The sequence below is a fragment of the Osmerus mordax genome, chromosome 13, assembly GCF_038355195.1.
Source record: "Osmerus mordax isolate fOsmMor3 chromosome 13, fOsmMor3.pri, whole genome shotgun sequence".
Lineage (NCBI taxonomy): Eukaryota > Metazoa > Chordata > Actinopteri > Osmeriformes > Osmeridae > Osmerus > Osmerus mordax.
In genome coordinates this window covers 10,039,140-10,052,273 of record NC_090062.1, presented here as the reverse complement: position 1 = coordinate 10,052,273, position 13,134 = coordinate 10,039,140, and the positions used below count along the sequence as shown (strand labels likewise).

Below are 13,134 nucleotides of genomic sequence, written 5' to 3'. Positions count from 1 at the left end.
ATAACTTTTTAATGAGATTGTTGAATTGTTTCAGAGGCTTGTATGAAGAAGCACCCAAAATAATCTTATTATCTTCCCCCTCCCTATCTCTCTCTTTCTCCTGACTTTGGGTCCCCCTGTACTGGCCTAGCTGCTAGTATTGTGTAAAGAAAGAACAAGAGAAATAGACAGGACAGAGCTCCCAGGTGTATGGTTGTCTCTCTGGATACCAGAGGGTCAATTGTTTGACTCATCTGCCAACCTCTGACTTCCCTCCAGCACCCCCCCCCCACACACACACACAAACACACACACACACACACACTCTCACTCTCAAGATGCTTCTCATTGTTTCTGGAACAGTGTCAGGCTTTTGTCCAACCCAGTGGGGATATATTGAGTGAGGTGTTGCATTATGGGACTCGTAGTATTGCCTAGTAAGCATCTGGGTGTGTAAGTAAATGAGAAGCTGTCCAACTCAATAGTGGTAATGGATCGGTCTGTCAAAGGGAAAGAAAGAGATGCAGACGGAGTCAGTGTGTGTTTACGTGTGTGTGTGCAGCCTAGTTATTAATGCCTGTTTCTTTGTGTTTGTCAGGACTGTGATGGTAGCCATGCATGGCCTGTAAACAGCATATCATGGCTCACAGGAAGAGGCCAGGAACGAATCAGGGAGGAAGCAGTATGGCTGAGCCTCTCCCCCGGCCCTGCCCCGCCCCCTTCCCTTCAGAGTCACATGACAGGAAGCTACCCGTGCGGTCCCACACAGCTTCGTATCCTAAAGACTCACATGATCAGGCCCATGTCCAACCAGATGAAGGGGCAGAGCCACATTACTGTGGCCAATTGGATGCAGAGCTGACAGCCCACCGGCCGGCAACTCCTTCTACACCTGACCACCAGTGTGAGCAGTCCCACGACCACGCCCATGACCACGCCCACGACCACGCCCACTCAGACTTCCGTGGTCGAGCGGACAGCTTGGACGGAGACTCCAGCTCTGACTACGTCAACAACACATCGGACGAGGAGGAAGACTACGATGAAGGCTTGGCGGAGGAGGACGAGGGTGTGACCTATTACATCCGCTACTGCCCCGAAGACGACTCCTACATGGAGAGCGTGGACTGTAGCCGCGGCGACTGTAGCAGAGGGGACTGTAGCCGTGGCGACTGCAGGGCTGCGGTGGAACCTGTTGCAGACACAGACGAATGTCAGGAGGCTGTAGAAGAGTGGGAGGAGGGGGAGGGCGAGGAGAGGGAGGTGGGGGAGGTTGTAGAGCACTGGGTGCAGGAGGGACGAGGGGGGGATGATGACTTGAGGGAGGAGTGGGTGGAAGAGGAGGGAGAGGGGGAGGAGGAGGAGGTGAGAGAGGAGTGGGTCAAGGGAGAGGGGGAGGAGGAGGAGGTGAGAGAGGAGTGGGTTGAGGGAGAGGGGGAGGAGGAGGAGGTGAGAGAGGAGTGGGTCGAGGGAGAGGGGGAGGAGGAGGAGGTGAGAGAGGAGTGGGTCGAGGGAGAGGGGGAGGAGGAGGAGGTGAGAGAGGAGTGGGTCGAGGGAGGGGGGGAGGAGGAGGAGGTGAGAGAGGAGTGGGTCGAGGGAGAGGGGGAGGAGGAGGAAGAGGCTGAGGTGAGGGAGCAGTGGGTGGACCGAGAGGGGGAGGAGGAGGAGGGGGAAGTACGCTGTGAGGTGGTGGAACAGGATGCAGATCAACAGATCTACGATGGACGGCCTGAGCCAGTCCTGGACCACCACCATCCAAGCCCCGCCCCTATGCAGCAGACCCCGCCCAGGGAGGAGGAGGAGGAAGAGGAGAGCGAGGAGTACCTTCCCAATGAAGAGGAGGAGGAGGGAGAGGGGCGGGGCTACACAGAGGACTACTACGTCCCAGAGGCCAATGGGAACTGTGTGGGTGTGTCCTCATACCGGGGGAGGCAGGTGGGGGAAGGAGGGGAGATGGGGGAGGAGGCTGAGGAGGACATTGACCTGATTGTGGCAGAGATCAAGATGAGTATGAGTATGGGCAGTCTGAGCAGTGGTACCGACCACAGCCCAGAGGAGCTGGCTCACGACTCCGCCCCTGCTAACTACCCTCCCCCTGCACTACCCCCTGCCAAACCTTCTCCTGCCCCCGGCCCCTACCCGCCGCCCCACCGCCACGACAGCCGGCCAAAGTCCCTGAACCTGCCCTCCACACGCCACAACAACCCAGACCTTCAGAGGGGCTTCAAGGTGCGGGCGAGTACCCCTGAAGACCGTCCACACCGGGCCCAGGAACAGGTCAGAAGCGCACATCACAGTTGTATAGAACTACATAGCCCAAGTTCTGTATTTCTTCAAATAAACGCCGCCCTCGAATAAACGGCGCACCAAAAAAATATGAAAACGGTTATTTAATTGGTTAAATTCAACCCCAGTATTTATTACACATTTAGGGCCTACATAACTTTCTGTTTGAAAGCTAACGTGTATGAACATTTAGGTATGCTGCTTCAGATTTCTACACAATGTAGAACATCTGTATTTGAGACAGTTGTACTGCCAACGCACACCTAATTGATAGCCAATGAGAAAGGGATTTGCCACAGGAGGTCAGTGGTAGTAAATGAAACCTGCGTTTTTAGCAGCATGATTCATTTGTCACAATGCCAGCAACAAAGTTGTCTATGGCTGCACTGCAGCTACAATTCACAAGATCACCCTTACTAATTAAACGCCGCCCTCGAAAATTAACGTTATTTAATAAACGCTGCGGCGTTTATTCGAAGAAATACGGTACATAGAACCATTCTAAGTAGAGGAAGAGGAGAGTGAGAGAGGAGGAGGTGAAGAGCCCACAGATGGTGAGTGGCAGTCTCCTGAGGGCCCATGCTGAGACACACACCTGCTTCGTAGCATGCACGTGTGTGTCTGCGCGGTAACTGATGTAGCTAGCGTAGCAGTGTGGAACTGGGTCAGACTGAGTAGGGCAGGGCACGAGAGTAGTACCAGCTATAGAACTATAACAGTTATTTATAGGGTGACCGTCACTGTTCTGCATCTGCACCCAGTTAGGGCTCTGTGTTTCGATGCTGAGGTCATCATGTAACCCCTCCCGCCCCCCTCGTCAGGTGACCAACGGCCCAGAGCAGCAGCCAACCAGAAAGCAGAATCGTTCCGATCTCAACCTTCCTTTGGAGAACAACAACACTCCAGAGGTTAGATGCACTCAGACACTCATGTACACACACACACACACACACGTACAGTAAAGTAAATCCACTGTCACACTCTTAGCTGCATCCCTAGCCTGTTTTAAATATTCCACTTTGTAACTCAGAAACCTTCTGAGAGTGAAGCTGCAGAGTGGTTGTTGGTGTTGTGTCTTTATGTTTGTTTTGGTTTGATATGGTCCACAGACAGGAAGTGGCTCTTGGTCTTGGTGATCTCTCTCCTGCTGTGCTTCAGCCAGTCTCATCACCATCAATGACTCTTCTCTATTGCTTTGTTTATTTGTTCTGCAGCAAACTAAGAAGGCGGCGGCATTCCCCAGCTTTGTGGATGGTGAGTCTCAATCTCAGCTGTCTGTCCTATCTGTTGATTACCCTGATCTCTGGTGAGTAGAGGAGGACTGGTGATTACCCTGATCTCTGGTGAGTAGAGGAGGACTGGTGATTACCCTGATCTCTGGTGAGTAGAGGAGGACTGGTGATTACCCTGATCTCTGGTGAGTAGAGGAGGACTGGTGATTACCCTGATCTCTGGTGAGTAGAGGAGGACTGGTGATTACCCTGATCTCAGGTGAGTACAGAAGGACTGGTGATTACCCTGATCTCTGGTGAGTAGAGGAGGACTGGTGATTACCCTGATATCTGGTGAGTACAGAAGGACTGGTGATTACCCTGATCTCTGGTGAGTACAGAAGGACTGGTGATTACCCTGATCTCTGGTGAGTACAGAAGGACTGGTGATTACCCTGATCTCTGGTGAGTACAGAAGGACTGGTGATTACCCTGATCTCTGGTGAGTACAGAAGGACTGGTGATTACCCTGATCTCTGGTGAGTACAGAAGGACTGGTGATTACCCTGATCTCTGGTGAGTACAGGAGGACTGGTGGGGTAGAACTGGTGAGATGATTCCAGCTGTTTAGATGCAGGTGGTGTATATGATTAGAAGGAGGGGGGTCTGTTCAGTACCACAGATACAGACAGGCGGAGGAATGTTTCAGCTAAGACTCTGCCCAAGCCAAAACATGTTGTACTTAAAGTATAAATACAAACTATAATTTGAAACATACCTAATGTATTACATTTGTCAATAAGTATGTGAATACACACAATCTGTATATTTTAAGTACTATTCAAATTATGTAGAACTACATTAATATACACTAAACTCAATTAAACTCTAATTTAATTAATGTAAATTCGATTTAGAGTAGTTATACTCTTTTTCCACTTGGTTGGTAAAGTCAGGTTGTTCTTCACATATACAGCATATTATGAGAGGAGACCCAATGTTCTGAGCTGGTTGTTTGGTCGTCTGTTCCTCTGACTGCCTGTTTCTCTGGTTGCCTGTTCCTCCCCCTTCCAAGCTCTTTCAGATGAGTCCCTGGGTGGGGGTATTTTAGAGTCTTCATCTCCATATCCCACATGGATAAACCTCTGCTGCTCCCCCCCATCTCCCCCTCATCTCTCCCCCACACTCCCCCAGCCACTCTCTCCCCATCTCCCCCCACACTCCCCCCCACACTCCCCCAGCCACTGTCTCCCCCACCTCCCCCACTCTCTCCCCCAGCCTGCCTATCAGGGTCCAGTCCAGTCCTCCACTGTCTCTGTGTCTCACACACCCGAGCCAGAACAGGAATACAGGAGCTCATTTATTTCTATATTTAATCCCATCATATTTCTCCTTCCCCCTCCCCCTCCAGTGCCAGGACCATGTGAGCCAGAGGACCTGATTGATGGGATCATCTTTGCTGCTAACTACCTGGGCTCCACCCAGCTGCTGTCAGAGAGGAACCCCTCCAAGAACATTCGCATGATGCAGGCCCAGGAGGCTGTGAGCAGGGTGAAGGTATGGAGGGAGGAAGGGGGAGGAAGGGGTGGGTGGGCGTGGAAGAGAACACGGCTCTGGCTCCACTCAGTCTTTAAAGCTTCTCCACACCTGCGGTGTCCTGGGACCAACTCATCGGGACACAATCTGTCTGTTCATTCTCTTTCTCTCTGACACTCTCTCTTTTTTTTCTCTCTCTCTATTCTCTCTCCTCTCTCTCTCTCTCTCTCTCTCTCTCTCTCTCTCTCTCTCTCTCTCTCTCTCTCTCTCTCTCTCTCTCTCTCTCGACCTCCTTCTTTTGCTTTACTGCCTGGGTGTTCTTTTTGTCAACGTCATTATTTATGCGAGTACTGTAGCTAGGTCGTCTGACAAGACTACTCCCTCTCTCTGAGGAGGAGGAGGAGGAGGAGGAGGAGGAGGAGGAGGAGGAAGAACAGCACATGTGTCTGTAGATGAATGGGCCATATGGTGCTTAGCAGAGCCAGCAGAACTGGCTCCTTCATCTTAAACCCTCTCGCACTCTCTCTCTCTCTCTCTCTCTCTCTCTCTCTCTCTCTCTCTCTCTCTCTCTCTCTCTCTCTCTCTCTCTCTCTCTCTCTCTCTCTCACACACACACACACACACACACACACACACATACCCTCTTCAGCACAGTCCTGACTTGCTGTAGTCCAAAACAAGACCATATAACAAGCCAACCACAACCACAACATCCCACCCAGACAACTTGAATTGCACCTGCATCCTTTAAAAGCGTGACCCTGAGAGCACGACACTGGGACTCGACACCGACACTGTGTGGGAAATTACACATGGTGTTGCAGTTTAACAAGGTTGGATAATTTATGCACATCTTTTTGGCATGATGCGCCTCTCATTTATATTCAGGTTGCAACAGCTCACCGCCCACTCTTGATCCTTCCAAACTCGCAGCTGGCTTCTCACTAGCTGGCTGCTAGCTCTTCATTCCTAACTAGCCACTAGCTTCTTCCTACTGGCTAGCTGCTAGCTTCTCACTCCTGGCTGTCTGCTAGCTGCTTTCTCGACGGACCACTGTTGCTGAAGATGGAGGGGCTGGTTTATTCTAGATATATCTCTGTCTCTCTTCATCCATACAGGCATATTCTGCTATTTTCTTTTCTGCCTCACATAAATCCCTCTTTGTTACACCATGTTCTAAAGGCCTACAGCGTTAAATATATTTTCGTCATCTGTTTTCTGTAAACTTGAACATTCTAGAAACAGGTTGTTCTATAACTCAGATGGTTTGTATTGAGGTTGGCGTGATCTGAAAGGGTGTCATGTTATCAGGAGCATCTTTGATACATTAAGCTTCAAAAGGAGAACTCAGGAATGCCTCTCACAACATCTATAGAGGTATCCTACTGTAATGTGTTCATCTGCAGTTCTGTCAATCAGCCTTCTGCTGTAGTTTGAAAAGGAAGAACAATAGCAGTGTCAAACTCATTTTTGCATGTGTTATGATTTGATGTTTCCAAATAGAGATAAAATAGCAATTATCTCCCTCTAATTGCTGTTTTGATTTGTTTCAGCCAAACATGGTTGTGCCACCTCTCTGTCAATGTTTGTCTCCTCTTGTCTTTTTCCATCTTGCTCTCTCTATATATGTATCTTCATCTGTCTCTCGACCTATACCTTACTCTCTTTCCTCTCACTGTATGTCTCACTATACCTCTCTCTTTCTATCTCTCTCTCTCTGTCTTTCTGTTTCCATTTTTGTCCTCCCTCCATTCCTCCCCCTCTCACTCCCTCTCTCTGCTGTTCAGAGCAGACAGGTCGCACACATGCTTCTGGCTGTTCGGTTTTCCTCTCTTTCTTATCTTCCTTCTTTACTTCCTGTGTTTGCTGCCGACCCCGTTCTGTCCCTGCCCCGCCTCTTCCTGTCCCGCCTGCCCGACCACGCCCATGCCATGCCTGGCCACGCCCACCAGAGGGTTCAGAAGGCTGCCAAAATCAAGAAAAAGGCGGTGTGTAAAAATACACAATCTGAATATACCAAAGAAGTACCGCCACCTTCGCCATACTCTCCCCTTCCTCCTCCCAGCCATCTGTGTGTGTCTGCATGTACGTGTGTGTCATAGCTAGCTGGCATCACTGAGAGCTGGAGGATCTTCGTATCCCAGCAGCCTCTAAACAACCACAGAACAACAAGCCTCTCTAATCTGAGTTACTAGAAACTATTAGCAAATGGGTATCAACTATCACATTAACAGCAACAGTTGTGTACAGGATATTTGAGCTGAACTGTCTATGATGTTTATGTTGTGTTGTTTACACTAATCTGATCATTTTACACACAGCAGCCATGTTAATTAATTACCAGAAATCATACATAATTTGATTAGTGTGCAGGACACACCGATTACTGCAAGTGTTTAGTGTTGGGTTCTGCTCTGCCATGCTCCTCTCTTCTCCTTTCCTCCTCTCTTCTCTTCTCCTCTCCTCTCTTCTCTTCTCCTTTCCTCCTCTCTTCTCCTCTCCTCTCTTCTCCTCTCCTCTCTTCTCTTCTCCTTTTCTCCTCTCCTCTCTTCTCCTTTCCTCCTCTCCTCTCTCTCTATTTAACCTGGCACACTCATGCCTCAGCCAGCTGGGAATGGGTTAGAAATACTGCACTGTGCCGTGTCGCAGTGCCCACTCTCCATCATCACTATGGCAATGAAACCAAGTGCCAAGCAGGTCCCCATGACCCCAGCCTTCGGTTCCGCCTCACCCCTTCCCATTTCTTACCCCCTGCCCTTACACTCACCCCTCACTGTCCAGCCTTTACTGCTGACTCACCCCCTCCCCTCTCCTGTCTCACCCCTCACCATGGCCCCCATTTGTTGTGCATGTACGCTTTCTCAGCTGTAGCTTGCATGATTCTAACTGGTGTTGCCACCTGTGTCTCTCTGCTTTTGATGCTCATCTATAGACAGTTCTGACACAACACAGACACAAAAGAGACAAGGTACAGACATGTAAGACGCGATCGAGTCAGTGATTCAGTTCAGTAGTCTAGATCTCCAGGTCTGGGGTGTGTTACTGTACCAGGCTCCAGTTGTGGGTGTGTGTAGCAGCATGGCTACCTGGTTCTTCTAGAGGGCACTCTGACCCATGTTCTCCCTGTGTGTGTCCTTCCAGAGCCCAGAGGGAGATGGACAGAGCCTGACGGAGGTGGACCTGTTCATCTCCACACAGAGGATCAAGGTCCTCAATGCTGACTCACAGGTACACACACACACACACACACACACATACACACACAGACACACACAGCCCTAACCCTAACTTACAGACCGACCCCCCAGTGACTGTCACAGACAGCTATTATTCATCATCATCAAATCTGGTGACGTGTATATCTGGAACATTTGAGTCTCCACAGACTGAGAGAGAGACAGAAAAAAAGAGACCGAAAGAGATACCGATAGAGAGGGAAAACAGACGGAGAGAAAGGCCGAGTGACAAAGAGAGAGAGGGAGAGAAATCGCTTTAGCAAAGCCAAAAAGCTTGTGGACATCTGGCTGCAGACAGAGCAGCGCACAAATGAACCTTATATAAATGTCCGTCTTCAGCATGGGATCTAACATTGGGATACATAACATCATTTATATCCCGACATGGTCATCATTCAGCTGGTATAACCCTGAACCTGTGTAGTCCCTCTAAGATCTGAATCAAAGTCAGTTTTTGTAGCGATTTGTTTGTATGCTCATTTGTTTGTGTGTGGTTGGCTAGAGCTCTGGAGCAATTGTCTGTCTTCCTAACAGCAGGCAGTGTGTGGGCTGGCTGGCACACACCAACATGCTGCAATGCAGTCTCTTCTCCTCTCTCCTCTCCCCTCTTCTAGTGTGTGTGGAAGGAGAGGTCAGGATCTGACCCTTCAGGGACAGTCAAATTTACAGCCCATTAGACTTACTGATCGAGGCTTTCTAAACGTACTTAAATCCACACACAAACACACTCAATTATATTATCGTCTGGTGACCAATAACCTGTTGACGGTGCTGCTGCTGTTGTTGTTTTTAATGATTATGGTGTTGACGTTGTTGTGCTCCCAGGAGACGATGATGGACAATGCGTTGCGTACCATCTCGTACATCGCTGACATTGGGAACATTGTGGTTCTGATGGCTCGGCGCCGCATGCCCCGGACCGCCTCCCAGGACTGCATAGAGACCACGCCAGGGGCACCCGACACCAAGAAACAGTACAAGATGATCTGCCACGTCTTTGAGTCTGAGGACGTGAGTCTGTGTGTGCGAGAGAGAGAGAGAGAGAGAGAGAGAGAGAGAGAGAGAGAGAGAGAGAGAGAGAGAGAGAGAGTGTGGTGACAAGATGGTACTGGGGGCAGAGGGCCTGGTCCTTGTCACTGAGCTGTTGAGCTGTTGTGACAGGGTGTTAGTGTTAAGTCACGGTCCTTCCTGCTGTGAGAGCCAGGGAGGTGTTGAAACCAGCTAGCCGCCTGGGGGGATGGGGGGGAGTCACATGACCTGGAGAGGACATGTCATGTGACCTTGGTCACAGCCAGAGATGCAGCAGAGTGAAGAGGATGCTGATTGAGTATCTCTCTCCACTATCCTGCCAGAGATGTCTGCTTCTGCAATGCAGTCCTTTCTTTCTCCTTTTCACACACACACACACACACACACACACACACAGTGCCGGGGTTGTGACAGAGACAAGAGAGAGACAGTCACTTACAGTACCAAGACTGTGACAGACACAAAGAGAGGCCATGGTGACACATACTGCCTGTCATGGTGGTTGATATCCTCTCCTGCTAGCTGTGCCTGATGAGACAGTTCCCATCTGTCGTCTGTCTCAGGGGGTAGGGGGTCATGTGGAGGGGCAGGGGGAATATGTACAGACTGGCTATTCTCTCCCAGACTGTTAACAAATCAAATATCTCACTGAGTACATCTGACGTTGTTTCCTGGTTGGTTGCGGCTCGTCCCCCAGGCCCAGCTGATCGCCCAGTCCATTGGCCAGGCCTTCAGCGTGGCCTATCAGGAGTTCCTGAGAGCCAATGGCATTAACCCTGAGGACCTTAGCCAGAAGGAGTACAGTGACATCATCAACACACAGGAAATGTACAACGATGACCTCATCCACTTCTCTAACTCGGAAAACTGCAAAGAGGTAAGAAGCTCCAGGACTCTGAGGAGGATCCATGTAACAGTAACCCGGGCTTCACCATCTGTTTATCCCCACAAAATGTCCTCTTTCTGACGGGTGCACACTGTCTGTTCATTTATGACTTCTGTTTTACTTTATCTACCTCCACTGAAGTAGTTGTGCATATCTTCCTAGCTCCTAGTGGAGAAGCAGAAGGGGGAGATGCTGGGCGTGGTCATCGTGGAGTCTGGCTGGGGCTCCATCCTGCCCACGGTCATCCTGGCCAACATGCTCAATGGCGCCCCCGCCGCCCGCTCTGGGAAGCTCAGCATCGGAGACCAGATCATGTCCATCAACAACACCAGCCTGGTGGGCCTGCCCCTCGCCACCTGTCAGGGCATCATCAAGGTAGGCAGGGAGACGTGGAGGACAGGTATTTATCAGATCATATAGATGATGTATTCACTATCTCTGATTCTGCCCGATCTCATTCCGTGTTCCTGCGTGTGTGGGTGTATGTGTTGTGTTTTGTGTGTGTGTGTGCGCGTGTGTCCAGGGTTTGAAGAACCAGGTGCAGGTGAAGCTGAACATTGTTAGCTGTCCTCCCGTCACAACTGTCCTCATCAAGAGACCCGACCTCAAGTACCAGCTGGGCTTCAGTGTACAGAATGGCATCGTAGGTCACAAACACGAACACGTACACGCACACACATACATACAAACACACACACATTTCTCAGTCATCTCTGAGTGAGTCAGCAGCTAGCCAGCAGATCGATCTGTCTAATGAAACCCTCTGCCTCCAGAGACAACACTGACCACTGATGGGAGGGTGGGGTGGCATGCATGCATTATTAATATTCTCTCTTCTGCTTCACTCTCTCCTCCTCTATTTTCCTGTCTTCCCAAGTCATCAATGAATCCATCAATCAATCACCCACTCAGTAAGTCGTATGTGTGTTGTCACTCCCCCAGATCTGCAGTCTGATGAGGGGGGGCATCGCTGAGCGAGGGGGGGTCAGGGTAGGACACCGCATCATTGAGATCAACAGCCAGAGTGTGGTGGCCACGGCACACGAGAAGATCGTCCAGGCACTGTCCAACTCTGTAGGCGAGGTGAGACACACACCTGTGGAGCACCCTTACAAAAACACACACAGTTCCATGCTTGCTTATGGGGTTTGTTTGTGTTTCAGATTCACATGAAGACAATGCCGGCCGCCATGTTCCGCCTCCTAACTGGCCAGGAGACACCCATGTACATATAAGGATATCTCTGCTCCTCCCGAGGATCTGTGAATTGTTACAAGAACTTTGATGGACATGACGGACTGACCAATGACATGCCGAGGACAGCTTCACTTCCTGTGGGCAGGAAGAGACTTCTTTCTCTTCATCTTCTTCTCTGCTGATGACTTGTTGACTTCTACCATTATTCCTCCATCCCTGCTCTAACACCAGGCATACTCCGAGACAGAGAATGTTAACCTTATTTATTGGTTGTTGTTTGTTTGTTGTCTGTGCTTTGTTAGTCCTCTGAGTGAGGAACAGGAAGTGAGTGAATGAATGAATTGATTTTTTTTTTATCCACATAAATGTAATTAGTTCCTGTGTGTCAGCGTACTTCCTGTGTATTTTATTGTATTTCTTGGTGATGTAAATATATTATGTGCTAATGAGGGGGATGGATTTTGCAGGTCATGGGGGAATGTGTACTGAATGTCGGGGTAGAGGAGGAAAGAAGGGAGGAGAGTAAAGATAAGGGTGTGGAAGTCGGAGGAGAGAAGAACTCGACAGAGAGACAGTTCAGCACTGCTGTCATCGTAGTTTAGATGGACTGTAAAAGAGCCGGCTTGGGATTGAACCCGGGTACTTTCCCCTTGCTCAGCAGATCCACATCACATTAGACCAAGGTTAGCAGGTGAAGGTCCGAGTGATTAAAGGCCATATCCTTCAGATGAGGGCAATACTGAAGTTCAACCTTACTATGACCATGTCATTGTAATGGTTGTGCAAGTCTCTTTTTTTAAATCCCCATGTATGTTGGCAACCATTTTGTTGAACAGCACATTCTCACATAAGTAGGTTTGAACTATTGTTTACGCTTCTTTGAATTCAAATCAGTGTTTGAAACTTGAAAGAATATTTTCTATGTGTGCTATACTGTACCACAGTAACTTTATCAAGTTATTCTGTCTCAAACAGAAGCTATTGTTCTGACTGAGTGTTGAGTGTGTCGTTGTGTGAGTGGGTGTTGAGTGTGTCGTTGTGTGAGTTGGTGTTGAGTGTGTTGTTGTGTGAGGGGGTGTCGAGTGTGTCGTTGTGTGAGGGGGTGTACAGTGTGTCGTTGTGTGAGTGGGTGTTGTCATGAGTGGGTGTTGAGTGTGTGGTCATGTGAGTGGGTGTTGAGTGTGTCGTTGTGTGAGTGGGTGTTGAGTGTTGTCATGAGTGGGTGTTGAGTGTGTCGTCTTGTGAGTGGGTGTTGAGTGTGTCGTCTTGTGAGTGGTGTTGAGTGTGTCGTTGTGTGAGCTGTGCCCATTGCCATTGCTAGAATGTGTGTAAATAAAGAGAATCTCATCTAGTATTGTGCTCAAGTAAGGCCCCCTGTTCTGTCACTGAAAATATCTTCATTTCCTGTTTGAGCATTGACAGAATGAAAGCTGAGCTTCCCACTGTGACTGAGTGAGCCTGGCCACTAGACAAGGCTCCTGGTTCAACTTCATTGTACTGAACATTAGAAAACGTAACCATACATTTATCTATGTGCATGCCTCTTAAGATAGTGTCACGTCAATGAGACAAGATAATAAAACATTAAATAAAACCCACTGAAATGTGTCTGGGTCAGTGTAACATTTGATGATAATGATGAGAATATTTTGTCTTTTGGTTGTATTGTTTCATTGAAAGGCATTATTCTACAGTACTGATTCTTCTATGTGAATACCAGAGAATCAGTGTAAGGAACATGTTGCAAGTTTCTGATTCTTTACCACCCCCTTGT

The 13,134-nt window shown here is 49.2% G+C and overlaps 1 protein-coding gene across 1 annotated transcript; it reads left to right on the top strand.

The window, feature by feature from the left end:
• The first annotated feature begins 907 nt into the window (after positions 1-907).
• Positions 908-12,949, top strand: apba2b (amyloid beta (A4) precursor protein-binding, family A, member 2b). The gene is made up of 14 exons (XM_067249440.1): positions 908-927; positions 960-1,344; positions 1,693-2,256; positions 3,087-3,173; positions 3,480-3,519; positions 4,888-5,033; positions 6,965-7,000; positions 8,154-8,240; positions 9,074-9,259; positions 9,975-10,154; positions 10,326-10,538; positions 10,687-10,806; positions 11,106-11,246; positions 11,327-12,949. Exons 1-14 carry the CDS (start codon positions 908-910, stop codon positions 11,396-11,398), a joined length of 2,277 nt encoding a protein of 758 aa, XP_067105541.1. The 3' UTR covers positions 11,399-12,949.
• Positions 12,950-13,134: the final 185 nt, after the last annotated feature.

Coding starts and splice junctions, on each gene's coding strand:
- apba2b (XM_067249440.1), top strand. CDS start 908: ATGACCACGCCCACGACCAC. Junction 10,155..10,325: donor ACTCGGAAAACTGCAAAGAG/GTAAGAAGCTCC, acceptor ATATCTTCCTAG/CTCCTAGTGGAGAAGCAGAA. Junction 11,247..11,326: donor TGTCCAACTCTGTAGGCGAG/GTGAGACACACA, acceptor TTTGTGTTTCAG/ATTCACATGAAGACAATGCC.